The sequence below is a fragment of the Theobroma cacao genome, chromosome 6, assembly GCF_053813885.1.
Source record: "Theobroma cacao isolate CCN51 chromosome 6, ASM5381388v1, whole genome shotgun sequence".
Taxonomy (NCBI): Eukaryota; Viridiplantae; Streptophyta; class Magnoliopsida; order Malvales; family Malvaceae; genus Theobroma; species Theobroma cacao.
In genome coordinates this window covers 28,538,764-28,557,650 of record NC_142644.1, presented here as the reverse complement: position 1 = coordinate 28,557,650, position 18,887 = coordinate 28,538,764, and the positions used below count along the sequence as shown (strand labels likewise).

Genomic DNA, 18,887 nt, shown 5'->3' with positions numbered 1-18,887 from the left:
AAAGAACATTGAAGAAGGTCCTTATACCCATGTGAAAACAAGGAAGAAAAGTTAATAGACAACATTCTCATAATAACTTTCTTTTGTTTCCTCTGTTTTTCCATCCTTATTTCCCCTTTCCATCTATACAACCTGTAAACATAGCTACATACAAATAAAATACTAGCTAAAAACCCTGCTTAAGTACAAAAATATAGCCAGGCTTACTGTCTTTAAGAGAGTTGGGCAACTTGATGACTTTCTTTGGAATTCAGAGAACTCTTCCAAGAAAAGAAAAAGTGTTAATGTACCAAAGAAAAAGTGTTCCCTTTGAGAAAATTCTTTCTCTTAACATAGACATAAAAATTAATGTTCTTTATGCGTAAGATTCGTTCATGCATAAGAGTATTATTCGTATCTACACATATAGAACCACCTCTGTAAGTGGCCACTGGAATTATCACTGTCTACCAATCTGCTGTTCAATTTTGGTCACTGTCCATTAACGGCATTACAGCACCAACAGTAGAGGTAGGTCGAACCGTGCACCACTACATCAAATGTCTACCATTTACCTTTTGGGGCCTCAGAATTTTTCTTCCATTTCTAACAATCCTTTCATCTTCAACTACTTTCAATTGGGCCTCCCGGGTATTAATTTTGCTTTATGGGTGTCACTTGCAGATTGTACAATCAACTTACAAGGAAAAACACTGATGTTTTTCAATGATTACCAAACATGTTTTTCAAATGTTAATAAATAAAAAATGAAAACCGGCAAAAAATGTTAGTTTGTGCACGTTTGTAACATGTGGCTTGGGTTCAGCCCTGTCCAGGGTACAGACTGCAGAAGCACTGTCATGGGCGGATTTATTTGGAAAATAATTTCAGGCATCTACTTCAAAAAGGTGTGAAAACCAAACCTCTACCTGTATTTAGACAGGTTGTTGGATCTAGTAATCATTGAATGGGACGTGAGAGGGCTGCCATCTCCTCAGCGGTTGTTATCAGAAGGAATTCAACTCCAGCGGCCCAATGGGTTCCAGCTAGTGGAGTCGTACTTGTTCTTCACTTTCTCCTTGGTCTAGTCTTTCTCTTCACACCCTCCAGACAGATACAGTAGCAGTACTCATTTTCTTGATTTCTTTTCCTTCTGTAACTAAGCCACCGACTCACATATCAACCCTCTCAAAGCCCATACCTCGAACATTATCCGGATAGGTCAGTAAATGAAGGCAAAAGTTACACCGAGACATGTAACATTTAAGAAGTGAAGAAAAACAAAAAGTACTAATACCAACCAGAAATTATAGCTATCAGAAAATTTCACAAGGTAAAGATACAATAAAACGCCTCCTTAGCAATAAATTCTTGACAAGAAGGAGGAACATGTTCTTGCTATCGACATTCACCATTAAGCAGGCATATAAAATAATACTTATGTAATATGTACAACAAATTCCTCGTGTAGCTAATGTTGGGATTTATTGCCAACAGAATTGACAGCTAAGATTCCAACAAAGTGTGAAAAATGGCTCTTCATTTGTTTTAGCCGATATGACTAATGGTATGGTCCTCTCTAAAACCCCTTATTGTCTAATAATGGGGCCTCTATACTGTCCTCTACGGACCACAAAGTTTTCAGGGGGTTGAATCTCTTCCAACCAAGCCACTTCGGAGGGATTTACACCACACAACTGATCAACACCTTTGGGAGAAGAACACAGAGGCAAATTAATCAAAATTAAATGATTTTTTTTAATACGAGTGTATACAAGAAAAAGTACCTTCCAGATTTCTTTGAGGGATCCTCCTAAAATAAGAGCAGTGACGCCCATCTTCCGAAGAGTATGGGGGTGAAAGCACATCAAACAGTGCACAAGGAGTTAAAGCTTTGAAGCAATGAATGTTGCCACCAGTAGTTGGATAAAGAATTGTTGCTCCAGAGGGTGCAGTCACTTCACAATTTCTGACAAGTTTTGCAGGTCTTGCTGTAAATTTTCACCAATCAAGAGTTAATTTTTGAAGAAAATTGAGAAACAATTCGTTCTTTGAATGAAGGTATAACTTTCACACGTTTGTTGGCTCTCAAATTCATAGGCTAAAAATTAGTTATCACAACTATATAAAAACAATGCAATATCATCCCATTTCTCTTGCAACCAATGCGAACTCAACTTCAAGGTTTTCTAGAGAACAGGGGAGGTTCATTTGACCATGCAACAATATCGGCAAATTAAATAAAATAAGCACAACTAAAAGGTGGCCTGTGTGTAGAATCAATAGAGAATTCAAAGACCTCAATTTCAAAGAACTTTAATAAATACAAAAACATAATGGCTGAAAAATTATTTGATCCTTTCAAATTCTGGCACCTCAAGTATCTAAGTACCAAGGAAATTTATAAAAACAGAAAACCTACTCAACAGGAGATGAATGGTAAAATATTAAAGCAGCATTCTTCCAAAATTAAAATATCAGTATTTGTTTATTGTATACCTAATCCATGCAAATATTAACTTCTGAGTGTACTTTGGCAAACTGATTGGTAATCTTAGTCTGGTATCACAAGTAATTAGCAACTGCCCAGAGTACAGCTCCATATTGAACAGTAATAACATTTTATGGCAATTCACTACATAGCAACAACATTATGCAAGCATATTATGTGTTTCTTATCAGATCATGTTCATGCTGTTGCATCATATCCCCTTGACATGATAAAACCAAGAAGCAAGACAAAAGAACACCCTGTGATTTTGTTTTTTTTTTTTTTTTTTTTTTTTGAAAATTACCCTGTGATTTTGTTGAACTGTTGTAAGAAATTTTCAACCATGGGTTAAATGACTATACCATCAACATTTCATATAGATAGCCATTGTAGTAGATATGCATGCTTGCAGGGTTTTTGCACCCTCAAGAAGGCCCAAAAAATCAACTGACCAACATCATCAGCAAAACATCCGATTCCCACCTGTCTAGTGTTTTCATAACCTTGGGAGCACACAAAAAGGCATATGGCCACCATTAAGAATTGAAAAATAATCCATGCTTTGCTGCATTGAATTAAGGGAAACTTGGAGATAAAAACCATGTGGGGTAAGCAGAAGTAGTTGCATCAGTGGCAAATTAAGAAAGTTTCTGGGGCAGTTGAGGTGGTTGTAATGGACTTAAGGTAAACACGTTTTCCTATTACCAAAATTTCCTGCCAAGCATAAAACAACACCCAAATAACCATGTGTCATCCTAAATGGAACTCTAAAACATTGGGGTCTGATTTTACATTCAAATACCAAGAGTCCCCAGGTACAACTAATACCAAGGATGCGATATTCTTGGCTTAAGATACTGGGAAATGCATGCATGTATCAATATTCAGTATCACAAGCCATGAATCCTTACATCTTAAAATCTACGTAGCCCTTCCAATTGATACTTTTGGACTATGGCAACATGTCTTTGAAGCTTTATCTCTGACACCCAAACATACTTCACAATAGACACCAATTGCAGCTGAGTATCAATTTGAAAAAAATTGACTGAACTATCACTTTAATATTGAAAATAGTAATATATAGTAATCAATGCATGAAAGATGAATAAACTACAAAGATACAGATTAATTTATTGTATAAGCAGAGGTGTGATTTTGTTCAGAAGTTAAAAAGACTGACTCCCTCTTCAAAGCACTTCTCTATTCCATGACTAAGATAAAGGCTTATAAAAGATAACACCATGGAGAAAATGATAAATTGAATTATTTGCTTCAATAATGGTAGGAAATGATGGCCGTAAAAACTAAAAATTAGTCTAAAGACCTTATCTGAGAAAACCCACAAGATGCATTTTGAAATTGAAGCAACCATGATAATCAGTTCATTTTGAAGCAAAGTTACAGTTTTGAATAATTTCATTTCTTTCACACCTGTGCAGAATCAGAATGTCTAAAAGATAATCAGAGCAAATCCTGAGAGCATAAGGAAACAGGAGATGCTCTACTGACACATGTATCTTATCTTTTGCTAAAATGCAGTTAAAAGATAAACTGTTTTCTACAAGTTAAGGTTTAAGACAATCTTAAGACACTTGCAATAAGGCAAAGAGCAATCCATTTGTATCTGTTTGAACTGTTTTTAATTATTAAACACATTACAATTTATACATTTTGAGCACTTCAGATTCTCTGTAATTTGAGTATGTTGAAGTGGTCTAGTACTAAAGAATTACATTTCATTGACAGGTCTGAAGTTCTGATTCAACATTGCATTTTCCCTTCCATATGTGGGTGCACACTGATACCCCATACAGGCATCGAGAAAGAGGAAGCCAGCAGAAAGGACGTAAAACGATTCCATGGGGCAGAAATATAATAGTGGAGGGGCATAAACATGTTTGGAGAAAAGATGATGAAATACAATGATTGAGTTATGCCAAACTAATCATGCATCAAGAGGCAGAGGGCAACAGAGATCATGGAAGATATTATGAACTATAACCAAGTGTGAAAGTAATACAATCTTTCAATAGAATGGTCTTCTATTTGTCTTTCAGAATGTTTGCAGTACAGCATAAATACCAACATATTGCCCAAATCTGCCATCATTTACTTTTTCAATTTCATACCGCCATGAGGTTTCAAGTTTTTTACGTATGAGCTTACTTTTCAACTTTTAGAATGTTTAGATTCTAATGATATCAAGTATTAGACACCAATATCCACACACTACTATTTTGGAAAACACAGAAAAATACTTTAATTTCATCTTGATCTCTGCTATCTGCTTGCAAAACAAGCCACAACACTCTCCACCTTCCAGAAACTATTAGAAATCAACAAAAAATGATAACAATGTTTTGAAGGACAGCAAAGCCTACTTGAAAACACCAATTGCAATTGCCACTATTTGTACCAAATAAACCAAATAGGAACTCCAAGATAGATAGAAAGGGCACCTTGAGATAGATCAGCATGACCAGGTAAATCGAGCCAATCATATGATTTAGCATGAAGCGAGCCATACAGAAGCTTGCTCAGAACGGTCATTCCTGGATGATTATGAAGTGGTATGATAGAGGAAGGTGGCATACAGAAGATCCCTATCTGCAACAAAACACCAAAATGGACCAAGCATCAATTATTGACAAAAGGACCTTCAGCAGCCCCCCCACCCCTTCCCGCAAGGAGAAGAAAAAAGCCTCCTCCTTAATGAAGATCTTTTTAAAATGTTCAAATGCATAAATACCATAGCAGTTACAGCATGCAATGATCGGATTACTTACAGAGAATCTATCACACTCATGTAAGTGCAAATATTTTATTGCAGGTGGATACTGATGAATGATATTACGCCCTTTTCTCCCATTGCCACCATTTATCAAACCTTCCCATCCACGCGATAATTGTGCCTCCTGTTCGAGACCCACATTAGAAGGCTTCAATCCATCTGAAATGGTGCATAATGTGGAAGCGTTAAAAGAAGATAGCATACACTAACTAGATGACCATAAAATGATTTTGATCAAGTGCAAGTTTTCAGCCTTCATAACGAAACTTTCAATTAAAGCAACAGAAAAAGCTGTTTTCCCACCTAAAATAGCACGAACGTTCTCCAGAGCTTCTTCTGATATTGGGCCATTGGTTGAGAATGATTCTTTGCAAGTATCATACAGTTTCTGAACCACGGGCATGATTAGAGGAGCAACCCGGCCAATAGATTACAGGTAGAAAGATCAAAGAATCAAATGCCTAACCCCAATCCTAAGAACAATCCATGTCATTCAATTTTATGATAGAGCATTCAAAAGCAACTTCCTTTCTCTGCAACAATCCCAAAATCCAGTCAGACCAGTCCTACGCGAACACAAAGGGCAGCAATATATATGCATGGTAGTTAAATTTTTTTTTTTTGAAAGGTTATGCATGGTAGTTAATTAATCCTATCCTCTCCAAGCTCAAGAAATCGCACCTAGCATACAAAACATACAAAGAAAACACGCCAAATTAAACAAAACAATATCATGCCAAATCCTCATAAACAGAAATAGAAAACAAAAAAAAAAAAATCACATTAAAGCCACTCCTTTGTGTGTTTACATAATCAAAACCCTTGTATATTCAAATTGACACGTCCTTAACAATCAAAAAGATTTCAAAATGAATTTCTTGTTTCCTTGGGATTGAATTAGAGTATTAAACAACAGAAAAGCAAAAATTGAACATGCGTTTATGCATAAAGACAAAAGTTTTGACCCTTCTCTGTTTTTTCTGGAAACAAACAGAAAACAATGATCAAGCATGTCAGAAGATACAGCAACAAACTTCACAGGCATTTGCTGGCTTAACAGATTGGACTCAAAACCAATCCCAGTCTAAACTGAAACAAAAGAAGAAGAAGAAGAAGAAGAAGATATAAAGCATAAAAGAGTAGCAATAACAACGTACCATCATTTAACAGAACCTTCAGCTGCGGTTGTCGAGATCAAAACTTTAAAAATGTCACAAAAGATAAACATACTAGAGCATAATTTAAGATAGAGAATAACAATAGACAGAGACAGAGGTTTGGAGAGGAGTATCAGGGGGGATTTGGGTCTAGCATGAGAAAGTGGAAGAGAGGAGTTCAATGTTAACAAGCAAAGTTTGTCAGTGCTTTAAAAGTTGCTCGTACTTCACTACTGTTGTGTGTCTAGCCTGGAATGTTTGTTTCTCTCGGGTGTCCGATGTTTCCACGTCGTATGCCGCAACTGGCACTGATTTTGGCTCACGAGCTCTAATTCAATGCATCATCCCTCTTTTTCAATATTTTAGGTGATAGCAACGCATCATGAGCCGCTTTTTTCCTTCTTCTTCTTCTTCTTCTTCTCCTTTTTCTTTTTAATAATTTATTTTATATATATAACTAATGTTCCACATTTTCAACTCGTAATACTATTTTATTAAATATATATTAATTAATTGACTTTTATTTCCCTCATGAAATCTAACTATTGATGAATAGACAAAAATTGAGTGATAATAATACGGTTGGATTCCTTTTCCTTTTTATTTTATTTTCTTTTTTAAAATCATTGAACCTTAAACTCTGAATCTGAAAATTTTAAAACGCGTCGTGATGTCTTTTCAAGTGATAATATAATTCTTTTTTGGTAATAATTATATAATTGGACCTTTATTCCATTCAAAGTCTTTGCCTCCTCTCCCAAATCCCAATTTCAAGAGATTACAAAAAAATAAACTTAATAAACAAAATGAGCTAAAACTAGCTAAAGCCAATAGCCCAATAGCAAACTCTTTTGGATACAAGTCCTGACGAGCTAAGTGGCCTGTTTAAATTCACAAGCTCCTGTATTATTTGGGCTAAGTTTAGATGTTCTCTCTCGGATATGGACTTTGAATGCCAGGGTACTGGGTTGCTCACTTTCTCTCATCACTTCCAAACAGTACCCAACCACAACATGGGGAATTGTAAAAGGTTTTAGAAAAATTTGTATTTTGGGTTTTTTTTAACTAAAAAAAAAGAATTGAAATTTTAATTTTTAAGTAAGATGATATATTAATTAATAAATCAAATATTCATATGTAAATCTTTACTTTGAATTTGAATTTATTATCCTTCAAATAGTAATATTCATGCACCTACTCTTCTAATTCAAAGTGCATGAACTATAAGAGAATTTTTACTGTTTTTGGACGTATTTGAAAGGTCCATAAAAGCAGCTGAAATTTACCAATCACATAAAAAAAATTAATATATGCGGTTATATACAGCCACCAAAATCGGATTTAACTGAATTTTAAACAGTAAATTAAGTTTATATTTAATACACTGTTAACTTATGAACTTTACACTATCATTATACACATTAATATTACATTACATACAAATTTTGAAAATTTCAAATTTGTCAACAACAAAGCAACATTCAAAGTATACCAAATAAATTGAAATTAAATTGAAAGTATTAATCGTTTTTGATTAATTGAAGTGAGGTTTATACCTAGAAAATACTAAAAGACTATCAATAATTTGAACAAAAAGGACTTGTTTATGGGAACAAATCATCAAATTGGAACAACAATTGCTTGACTTACCGGTTTAATTTATTAAAATAGTTGATGATGTGTTTGAAGAAGAAAGAAAAGAATTGAACTACGGAACAAGGCAACCGTCGAAGTAGTGTTAAGATGGTGGGAAGCCACACAAGGGGGAGAGAGAGTTTCCAAAGGTTTAATATTAATTAATATATTATTATTCTCATAATCCATTTTTTTCTTATAAAATAATTATTCTCAGAGTCAGTTAACCATGTTAGAAAGAGGGAAGCACGCAAATTGTGGGCCCAGTCAAAGGTGGAAAAAAAAAGAATTAATTAAAAGAAATGGAAAGGAAAGGAAAGGAAAAAAGCGCGTCCGAGTACAACGGAAGTGGGGGCCCTCACGACCATTCTTCATTTGTGTGGGGGCCAGACTTGACAGTTAGTCCTCTCCTTAATCCTTCGCGCCAAAACTTTCCAACACTAATTATACTTTTTTATGTGGACCCCCTCCCCTAACCCCCAAAATTAAACACCTCAAAAAATGGCAAATTTTATTATGACCCTTGAAAAAAACAAACAAACGAGGAACAGGAAAAAAAAAACTATTGAGGAAAAGAAAGTAAAACAGAACACAGCCTGTGGGGGTGGCTGGTGGGGGCTCCACGCTCCAGCTAGGAAGAAGAAAGAAAAGAGGAAGAAAATCTCTGGAAAATTTTGTATGAAAGAAAAAAAAATTAACAAGAAAAAGTTGATCCTACAAAGAAAAAGAAGCTTGAAGCCCCCCCATTGCTGAGAGAGAGAGCAAAGATGGTCGAAGAGAGGGAATTACTGCTCTGAGATCATCCTGTCAAAAAGGGCAGTAATAGAAAAAAATTTCTGGGTTTTGTTTTTAATTTGTTGTTTTAAATTCCAAACTTTTTTACATATTTTTTTCTTTGCTGCCTTTTTGAGTCTCTATCAGACACTTCCTCTCCACCACCACCACCCCCACACCTATCAACAAACTACTTTTTTGTACTTTTCATTAATTCAGCCGAAATCCCAATATTACCATTGCAACAACAGCATCAAAAAAAGCAAAAAAAGTTTTGATCTTGTGCACCCTTTATGGTAAATTCAAGTATGTCTTTTTTGTTTTGAAGACCCTTTTGCTTTTCTTGGATTGCTTGCTCTCGAGGTCATTCTTTTGTTAACTTTTCTTCATTTTTTTTTTGCGTGTTTGTTTTTTCAGCTTCTCTGGAGATAGTAAGGAGAAGTTAAGTTTCAGCGGTTGATAATTCGCATGCACTTCTTAAGAAAAAGGGTGCTGTAAGATCAAATTTAAAAAAAAATGAGAGACCCTGATGTGATCATCACTAAAGGCGGTGAATTTACGTTTATTTGTAATAAAGTTTTTGCATTGTAGTAAAAAACAAAGATTGTCTTCTTTCACGGTTTCTTGTAAACCAAAGGGAGCGTAGAGATTTTTTTCTTTTTTCGTTTCTGTTGTTGGCGGTATTGTTTCGTTTCCTAGAGTGAGTTTGGAAGAGAGGGTGCTTTGTTTAAGGAAACCTGGCGATTCTGTATAGCGTCCTGGCTGTTGGCAGATATTGTTGCTACCTCCACCGCTGCAGCATTTGGTTTATCAAGCAATGGGGGGTAGATGGAACCCAATTGGATTCCATTTGTTAAGCTTCTTGTTCTTCATTCCAAGTTTCATGATTCAAGAGTCTTTGGCCATTAACTCTGAAGGTAATTCCTTCTTCGGGTATTTCTGTTTGATTTTTTTTTTTTTACAATGCTGTTGAATTTAATTGTTTGTTTTCTTCTTCTAGTTTGTTTGTTTTGATTTTAATTGGATTTGGAGATGCAGGTTTGGCTTTGTTAGAATTTCGAGCGAAAATTGATTCTGATTCTTATGGTGCGTTTGAAAATTGGAATTCCAATGACAGCACACCCTGCATGTGGTTCGGGGTTCATTGTGTCGACAGTAAAGTGCAAATGCTGTAAGTCCCTTGGATACTCATTAAAGAAATACGTTTGTTTAGAGAAGAATCCCTGCTATGTTCTTCTTTTGATAGGTAATTAATTTTTAGTATGGGAATGGTCTGTCAAAGTGGAGTATGGAGCTTAGTTAAAGAGTTTTCATTTTAGAAGTTCCTTATGCTGTAAACTGTGAACGGATGAATGTTCTAATGTCTATTTTGTTGTTTGCTTTTAGGGATTTGAGTGCCCTTTCTTTGGAAGGAACACTGGCGCCTGAGCTCAGGAAATTAAGCGACTTAAGATCACTGTAAGGATTCACAATCTTGCTGCAAATAAGTGGATTTTTGTTTTTTTTTCTCAGAAATTCTTTATCTACTTTTAACTTTTGTTCTTCTCACACGACCAACAATCCCGATGATGGTCAGCATCATCTGATGTTGTGATTATCAATTACTACTTTGTCCCAATATATGATTTGGATACAAAATTCTGCCATAACTTTCACATTTCAATTCTTGTTTACTGGTTTTCTTTTTTGTCATTCGTGCATAACTTTCCTCTCACCCTGGTTTTATGCATCTGCAATAGATTAACCTATTGTGAGTTCAAGGAATTCTGTTAATGAGAGGCACTGTATGTAGGTCTTAATATGCAGCCGCATGTTTGATAAAATCCGAGTGCTTGCTTAACCTAATTAAACATTCTGAATCTTTTTCTTGCTATTTATATTAACAGTGTGCTCTATAAAAACCGTTTCTCTGGTGCCATTCCAAAGGAGTTTGGCGCACTTATGAAGCTGGAGCTATTGGATTTAAGGGAAAATAACTTGGGTGGAACAATTCCTGCAGAAATAGGCAGAATGCTGTCTCTAAGACGTTTGTGAGTTCACTTTTGTAAATTTATGCTGTGCATGAGGCTTTCTTCTATGTTCTTACCTTTAACTAAATTTCCTTTCCACCTTAGGTTACTTTGTGGCAACAAATTTGAGGGGAACATTCCTTCAGATCTTGGGAGGCTAAACTTGCTCTCTGATTTGCAGTTTGCTGAAAATCTTACACTGACGTCGGCTACTGGAATTGGCTGTGTAAATAGAAAGTTTGGACTTTGGTAAGAGCCATCTTTGTGTTGACCTTATGAATATGTCATCAATTTGATTATTTCCTGGCTAGAGATAGGTTAGAAGAAGATACATATAAACAAAGCAGACTGATTTTTGAGGTTCATTGGCCTAAAATTTCTTTAAATGCCTAGTTTCTAGGGTCTAACTGCAACACAATTATATGAAAATAAGGGAGGAGATGAACTCCCTTTAAAATCATTTAACATGCCTCTCTAATCTACATCACTGCCTTGTATTCCCAAGTGAAGTGTTAATTCTAGTGCATACGTTAATTGGGGTATCATGGAATCATTCATTGCTCTGCCTCATTTTGCTGTTCAAACTCTGGAGTTTGGATGGACAAAATATTGAATTTCATGTGAGAATCAGTCTATAAGCATATCTAGATAACGCATATTTCATATTCCTAGTAAGCAATTTGAATTAGTAAGTTATGCTAGGATAAGCTTCAGTATTAGGTCATAGCACACCATGCCAAGTGATGGCCCCAACATATTCTCAGACTTAGAGTGCTGCTAGCAGAATTATTATATAGTCCTATTTTCGTCTAAAATACTTTGGACTTGATTCTAGAAAATGTTTTTGTAAATTTGCTTTGAAATGTGGCATGTGGGAGATTAATATGCTAAATTTTACAGCTCTGTTACTTTTTAACCAATGAATTAAACTTATCAAGAGTTCTAGCCCTCTAGTTTTCTGATTATTTATTGCCCAAGTTGACAGCATCTGGCAGAGCAGTTTGAAACAACTGAACCAGGCAGAGTCATTGTTAATCCCAATTAAAGGAGCTCTTATACATTACCTCAATGCCTTGCCATTACCACTGTATGAACTTACATTATTTGTTTTTACTGTCCTATGTTTGTTTTTATTGTTGGTTATGTTATTTTAGTTTTTGTAATCATCTCGTTTACTTTATTCACATGATTTACCTTCTTACAAGGTTCAAGTTGCAAAAGGACTCTCTGGATGAGCATCGAGACAGTTGCTGCAGTGATGTGCCTGGTGAGTAAAACAATTGCAAAATCTCAGTCCATTGGACTGCAAAGTATGGCTTCTGGGAAACAATGACTTTTTTGTTCTTACTAGGTTCATCTGAGCAACAAATGGCCCATAACATAAGGAATCTTGTCCCTTTTGCACGGCGTAGGCTGCTTGAGCAGTCGAAGAACCTCCCAGCTGCACCTGCTGCTGCTGTGTCTTCCACTGAACAGATCATTTCTCTCCCAACTGCCAGAAGTAGTGGGACTTTCCCTGCTGTGCCAAAGGGAACAAAGAAACAATCTCATGCCCCAGCCCCACAGCTTCATTCTTCCCTTCAAGGGACTGATTCAAAGCCTGTGGACCACTCATCCCAAACCTCTAATGCTGAGCCAACTGCTCAACAACCTTCACCTTCTGGGAATATATGGAAATATCTCATTGTCATTCCCTGTGTGGTAGTCTTGCTTGTGGTTGTGGCCATGGTTATCATGTGCCGGAAACGAGCAGCAAAAACCATTGGTCCCTGGAAAACTGGACTAAGCGGACAGCTGCAGAAAGCTTTTATTACAGGTAGTTGTTAAATGCTTTGCTTGATTATGTGTTACAAGCCAAATGATTTGTCTAGTTATACTGTTGATTGGTGAGCCTGTTAATATTGCTAGTTGATCTAATTATATCTTCACAATGGCATTACATCCTATATGCTTATGAAGATAATTCAAATGCATTATTCCTTGGAAATTGCATAGTTTGATCATTCAGATTTTTTATTCCATAATCCATGGTTTGATTATGGTAGGAATTAGCAATGCTTAATCAAAAGATTCTTAAAGATATTTTCTCAATTGACAAAGCCTTAATGTTCATCTTTGTCACATTTGATGAGGGCCCCAGTTATTTTGGTTTCCAAATTTGGAGAATGGAAACTTTGCTTAATGTGCTTTGAAACATATGGTAGGGTCATTGGATTTCATTACTTATCCATTGTCTAATTTTTCGGCTAGATATCAGTTGATGTTGCTGATTTTAATATACTTAGCATGGGTGCCTTGATCTGAGATAATGTCCAGACCAGTTTGAATCCATTGACATGATAACCCTGGTACTATTTTTGTTGAATGCAGAAAAACCTTAATTATCTGTTTATTTGAAATGCAGGGGTGCCTAAGCTAAACCGATCAGAACTGGAAACAGCCTGTGAGGATTTTAGCAATATAATTGACACAATTGGGTGCTGTACAGTGTACAAAGGGACACTTTCCAGCGGGGTTGAGATTGCTGTTGCATCAATCAACGTTTCATCTTTGAAAGTGTGGTCAAAGAGCTCAGAGATGGCCTATCGGAGAAAGGTTTGTTGTTATTATGTTTACAAAATATAAATGTGACAGTTTTTGGCCATAACACAAGTGAATTTTATACTTTAAATCTCCTGATCATCTTTTTTATTTTAACTTTTTAATCAATTATTTTATTGGTGCTTACTGTAGATTGATACATTGTCACGAGTTAACCATAAGAACTTTGTCAACCTTATTGGCTACTGCGAGGAGGATGAACCTTTCAACAGGATGATGGTGTTCGAATATGCTCCAAATGGAACCCTTTTTGAGCATCTGCATGGTTATATTTTCACTTACATGCATATTTCCTGGTGGATATTTTACTCAATGTTGATTCTTCTCATTTGAAAAATGAGTTTAAATATTTATTTGTGCTTTCAGTTAAAGAAATGGAACATCTTGATTGGAATACAAGGATGAGAATCATCATGGGTGTAGCTTATTGTCTTCAGTATATGCACCATGATCTGAATCCTCCCGTAGCGCATACAAACTTAAATTCAGCTGCTATCTTTCTAACAGATGATTATGCTGCGAAGGTACAGCAATTTCTGTGTCAATTGGCTTTATTCAGGTTCTTGCCATTATAAGACACTCATCCTCTTTACTCGTTTACATTTGCAGGTTGCGGAAATCTGTAGTTCGCAGCCTGCACTTAAGTTGAAAACCTCAGGTGATGCTGAATCAGAGCATTCTGAATTGCCACCTTTCGCTGACCCTGAAGTGAATGTCTACAGTTTTGGAATATTGTTACTCGAAATCATTTCCGGAAAGCTTCCTTACTCTGAAGAGCAAGGGCCTCTTGAGAAATGGGTATGTTCAGGATGACACCCTCATGACCTAATGATTTTGTAGTGCACTCTCATCCCTCCCTTTTCTAAACTTGGCCGCAAGGCAAAAGCTACACTTGACTTGCTGTACCGTACTTTTTGGTAAACTAATAATCATGAACTTGCTTGCCAGGCTGCTCAATATTTGAATGATAAACGGAGCATCAGCTACATGATTGATCCAACCCTCAAATCTTTCAAAAATAACGAGCTTGATGTAATCTGTGAGGTTATACAAGAGTGCATCGAAGTAGATCCAAGGCAAAGACCAACGATGAAGGATGTGACTTCGAAATTAAGGGAAGTGATTAATGTCCCACCTGAGCAAGCTACCCCAAGACTTTCCCCCTTGTGGTGGGCTGAACTTGAGATTTTATCAGTGGGCTGAACCTCTCTGTGTTGTAAGTCAAAGTCTCTCTCTTACTTTGTATCAAAATGCAAAGGAATAGTTTTTTCCTTATAATTGGTTTCCAAATCACTTCTTTTTTTGGTCACTTTGTTTCCATATATTACATATCCTATTTATTCATTTGTTTAATATTTTTCCCCCATCAATCCTCAACACTTCATTGCAATAAAAGTTTGTTGCATACTCATTAATGGGGATTGTGTACCGAATTGTAATAGATGTATGTATTTTGTGATTAAAGTCTGTGATGTAAAAAACTAACATAGCAAACATATCAATTTGTTGACATTCTTTTTTCCCCCTTAAATATAATTAGGTTGTTGAGGTTTTTTAAAACTTCTGCCACAGTATTTGATATTTGACACGTAAAATTTTGGGGGTTGTTTTTTATTCCAAATTAATATTATTGGTTTCAGTTGTTTTGTTATTAGTGAACCCCTAATGCTCTGTTTATGTTCATTATTCATTCGTTGGGTTTATGCACTATTGGTCCAAGACACAAAGCTTGTTTCAATACTTCAGACCCTGAGAAAGATTGACTGTCTGTATAATTGTTGATCGCCATTGTCACGAGCTAGTTTCAATTTATTCCGTAGTCAGGAATTTCAATAACTAAATGCAGGAAAAGCAAAAAAGCAAAAGCAGTGACTTTATAAGTGACAGACTAAAAGTAAAGTTTTGAGAATGTGAACGTCCCACCCCTGTTGCCACAATTAGAGGTAATCATCAACAATGTGCATGGCTCTGCCGAAATCAGTCTTTTTGCTACTGTTTGCTCACCCCGGCAGGCCATGGTCGTTTACTCAATTCTTTGACGCAACATCTCAAATTTCCCTTAAAAGAAAATTACTCCTAAATTGCAACTGAAAGTAAAGCGTGCAAATTCATGGATAAGACAGATGACAGATGAACAGAATAGACCATGACTTGCAGTTACAAAACTCAGTAGTAACTTTTCTTAGAAAAGAGCATTGTTGTGTGGTTCCAATCTAGGCCCGTTCTGGCCATCCCTTCTTTGGCCCCATTGCCTCAGCTGAATCTGAAGCATGCACGTCCCAGCCAGAAAGTCCACAGATTGCGATGGGTTCAGAACATCCAAAACTCCTTTCAGAGTCTTGAGCCTCACACAGTCAGCAGCTTTCATGACCCTCTCCAGCCCTGCCAGTATACCCTTGATCGCCACCTCAACCAACCCGTCCACCTGACCCACCAACTCCCCTTTCCTTATTCGGCTCGCCATACGAACCAGCTCGACCATCTTGCGGTCCGCCAATGCCACTTGCTGCCTCTCCATTTCCCTCTCCACCTTCTCTTCCTCTAACTTTATCTTCATTCTTAACTGCTCTATCTTCCTTAGCTGCTCCTCCGTCAACTCAGCCAAACCCGGCCCAGGCACCCGAGTCCTCCTCATTGACTCAACGAGTCGAAATATCATAGATGGTTTCCAACCAGTAAGCCATGAATAAGCATTCTCTAGTTTGCTTAACCAAACTGGACAATAGAAGGCAAGCACATCTTCATGAGCAGCAGTCCATTTGACAGTGTAGAATTCTTTGTAATGGGCTGTCAGTTTTGACACCAGAGCTTGTTGTTCATCAGCTTCACTACTTAAACTTTCTTTGGACACCCTGAGAAGCTGTTGCAAGTAATCATCAAGTTGACAAATCCACTTCTCGAAGAACTGGGAGAACCTTTCTCCAACTGGGGTCTTCATTGTTTTTTTTCACCTTTTGCAGGTAATTGAAGGGGCAGTGAAGTGTGGGTTATAGAGATGACTTAATTAAGATGACTTAATTAGGACTTGGAAGAAAAATGTGCCAGCATGCGACAGATATATACATGTAGTAAAGGGGAAGTTTGAGGGAGAGAACAGATGGACAAAGGAGTATAGGACACGGTTAGAGTGAGAAAGGGTAGTGCATGGCTTACGCGCAGCAGTGACCTAGTAGTGGATTTTGCAGGGGAGGGCTGAGCTGATATATGACGCTTTGCAAAAGAGGGATGACATGAGTCCATGTAGTTTCTGTTTCTCTCTCGAACCCTTAGTTCCATTCAACCTTTGACTGCCTTGAGGAGTCATGCATGCGTCTCACCAGCTGGTGTTGAGGTTCTAGTGTGGACAAACGTGTCGTCACAGGAAAGAATCTTGGTTCAACGTGGAACACGCTCCGGATGTTCCTTCACAAAACTTCATCGGGTCCCACCCTTTTATCTTCTATGAACCGGGCACTGATAGGGGCTTTGGTTGGCTGCGGTGCAAAATACCTTTGCGCCTAGTTTCTGTTTTTATTTTTTTTGTCGTTAAGAACTTGCTTCGTGCTTGGTTTTCTGGAACTAAGGAAATCATTCTGCCCATTACAAAACACGTGCATCTGGGAATTGCTTCACCATGTTCTTTAAGCATTTATACTCCGTGAGCTTTGATTTTTAATTTTTGCTCTTGTTCAAAGTAGCATGTCATATACTCAGAACAATTCACCAAAACATTTATTCCTGTTTAAAACTTTTACATAAGATTAATCTTCTGGCTAGTTATGACATTTATTAAATATATAAAATAAATACAAATATATTAGTACTATTAATGTAAAATTTTAATATGTACCTCCAAAGTCTGTACTCAAATCTTTTGAACAGGAATCAAGTGATTGGTGAGAATAGCAATTCGGGACAAGCAAAGATCATATGTTGGTACCTTAACGCCTTTAAAGCTTTTTCTTTAAAGAAAAATATTGAAAAAACAAAACACCAAAAGCTAGGTATGAGCTGGTTGGACTCAAATTGGCCTGAACTCGAGCTTCCGGTCTTGATCCTTGGCGTACGATGTTTGATATTCATGCAAGCCTTCCAAATCAAACAGGCTCTACGCTTGATCACACTCCTATGATTGCACTTGTGAATATTGGCAATCCATTCTCACACTTCAACCCTAGGCCCTCTAGACTTCTTGGGCCGAATCTTGTTATGAGAGAACACAATTTCCCTACCCATATATATTTCTCCGCCTGGGAGAGTTGGGATTCCATTCCATAAGAAAAAAGACGAAGAATTTTATTTGGAACCTGAGAGAAGTAGTTTATATGCTGATCAGAATAAAGCCCTGCTCCCTGTTGTTGCATTTGAACAGACGGTAATTGATGGTTTGTGTTCATTTTTCGTCTAACAAATTAATATCCATCCCTGCAGACCACCTGAACCTGATAAAAGTTTTTCTATTCCAAGCTTGAAATTTTTTATTTTTTTTGCTAAGCCATGAACTATTTTATTACATAAATTTGTAAAAGTTGCACAGGCCACATAAACCATCCACCCTATACAACCGCTGCCTGAACCCTCCCTGACAAAATGAAAGCCCACCCCCCAAGCTTGAATATTGGACAACAGAAACGACAATTTCAGGAAAATGAAAAAAAGGGTTAGCAGAAACGAGACAACAGAGAAAGGAATTGGCATTTGGCAAAGACTCGCATTGATTTTAATCGTGTTGCATGGGCACGTGGGGTGAGTGAGTTATCTTTGTGTGGGTGAGTCATAGTAAACATTTTCCACGTGTATGCGCATATTCGACTGATAAATGTAATACTTAGATAACCATACACCGTTCATGAATTAGTATTTACTACTATCTGATCATAAGCTTATTGACAACAAGCCTAGATTCAGTTTCATGATCTCGTAGTTTGAATTGAGTTCAACTACATCATGCAATTTGAATATTTCTACATGTTTCTCAACTATCGCGTAAAGCATTATGTGTTAAATCATACCTCCATTAATGCTTCTCTTACCACCGGAGCCGACCTAGCTAGAGCCTTGCTTGTGTCGCCAAAGCTTTATCCTTCTCCTAGGGATCCTATAACGATATATTTAACGCCTGGACAAGAGTGTCGGTGGGAAGTCCATTCAAAGTTCAACCCTCACCCACCTGATCAGTCTTTAAGTGGCTTTAGGGAAAAGTAATGAATGCTATTGATCAACTCCCCTGCAAGCGGAGGGGAGCTTGTGTTTTAACCTGTAAAATAAGCCAACGAAAACTGAAGTAAAATACTACTCCACTGCTAGTAAGATAATGTAACCTTGGTATCGATCCGGTAGCAAGATTGAAAACTTTGTCCTTTTCCACATGTGAAAAAGATCAAAGAAACAACCCAAATTGAAGCACACAAAAGTACACAATCCCATCCCCTCTTTTTTCTTTTTCTAGCTTTGGATCCCTTGGCTTC

The 18,887-nt window shown here is 36.9% G+C and overlaps 3 protein-coding genes across 4 annotated transcripts; 1 reads left to right on the top strand and 2 right to left on the bottom strand.

Annotated features, from left to right (window-relative positions):
- Window positions 1-1,270: 1,270 nt before the first annotated feature.
- Window positions 1,271-6,712, bottom strand: LOC18596675 (plant cysteine oxidase 4-like). Its single transcript, XM_018122926.2, has 6 exons — window positions 6,422-6,712; window positions 5,568-5,797; window positions 5,260-5,423; window positions 4,933-5,080; window positions 1,767-1,970; window positions 1,271-1,687 (listed from the first exon to the last, which is right to left on the bottom strand). The coding sequence occupies exons 2-6, from the start codon at window positions 5,665-5,667 to the stop codon at window positions 1,569-1,571; spliced, it is 735 nt and encodes a 244-aa protein (XP_017978415.2). The 5' UTR covers window positions 5,668-5,797; window positions 6,422-6,712; the 3' UTR covers window positions 1,271-1,568.
- A 1,950-nt stretch (window positions 6,713-8,662) lies between these two features.
- Window positions 8,663-14,985, top strand: LOC18596674 (Leucine-rich repeat protein kinase family protein). 2 transcript variants are annotated; one of them, XM_007025297.3, is made up of 14 exons: window positions 8,663-9,136; window positions 9,248-9,747; window positions 9,869-10,001; window positions 10,217-10,288; window positions 10,717-10,860; window positions 10,945-11,088; window positions 11,825-11,926; window positions 12,045-12,106; window positions 12,191-12,655; window positions 13,244-13,434; window positions 13,573-13,705; window positions 13,807-13,964; window positions 14,050-14,238; window positions 14,389-14,985. In XM_007025297.3, exons 2-14 carry the CDS (start codon window positions 9,648-9,650, stop codon window positions 14,641-14,643), a joined length of 2,148 nt encoding a protein of 715 aa, XP_007025359.3. In that variant the 5' UTR covers window positions 8,663-9,136; window positions 9,248-9,647; the 3' UTR covers window positions 14,644-14,985. The 2 variants fall into 2 exon arrangements, with proteins under 2 accessions (XP_007025359.3, XP_017978408.2); XM_018122919.2 differs by lacking the exon at window positions 11,825-11,926.
- Window positions 14,986-15,340: 355 nt separating this feature from the next.
- LOC18596673 (transcription factor-like protein) lies at window positions 15,341-16,676 on the bottom strand. Its single transcript, XM_007025295.3, has one exon. It carries the CDS (start codon window positions 16,376-16,378, stop codon window positions 15,623-15,625), a length of 756 nt encoding a protein of 251 aa, XP_007025357.1. The 5' UTR covers window positions 16,379-16,676; the 3' UTR covers window positions 15,341-15,622.
- Between the last annotated feature and the right edge of the window lie 2,211 nt (window positions 16,677-18,887).

Excerpts from the sequence above, each read along its gene's own strand:
- LOC18596675 (XM_018122926.2), bottom strand. The coding sequence starts at position 5,667 with ATGCCCGTGGTTCAGAAACTGTATGATACTTGCAAAGAATCATTCTCA. Across the intron at positions 5,424-5,567 it reads GAACGTTCGTGCTATTTTAG|ATGGATTGAAGCCTTCTAAT; the intron begins GTGGGAAAACAG and ends GCACCATTTCAG. Across the intron at positions 1,688-1,766 it reads CCCTCAAAGAAATCTGGAAG|GTGTTGATCAGTTGTGTGGT; the intron begins GTACTTTTTCTT and ends CTTCTCCCAAAG.
- LOC18596674 (XM_007025297.3), top strand. The coding sequence starts at position 9,648 with ATGGGGGGTAGATGGAACCCAATTGGATTCCATTTGTTAAGCTTCTTG. Across the intron at positions 10,002-10,216 it reads GACAGTAAAGTGCAAATGCT|GGATTTGAGTGCCCTTTCTT; the intron begins GTAAGTCCCTTG and ends GTTTGCTTTTAG. Across the intron at positions 10,289-10,716 it reads TTAAGCGACTTAAGATCACT|TGTGCTCTATAAAAACCGTT; the intron begins GTAAGGATTCAC and ends TTATATTAACAG.
- LOC18596673 (XM_007025295.3), bottom strand. The coding sequence starts at position 16,378 with ATGAAGACCCCAGTTGGAGAAAGGTTCTCCCAGTTCTTCGAGAAGTGG.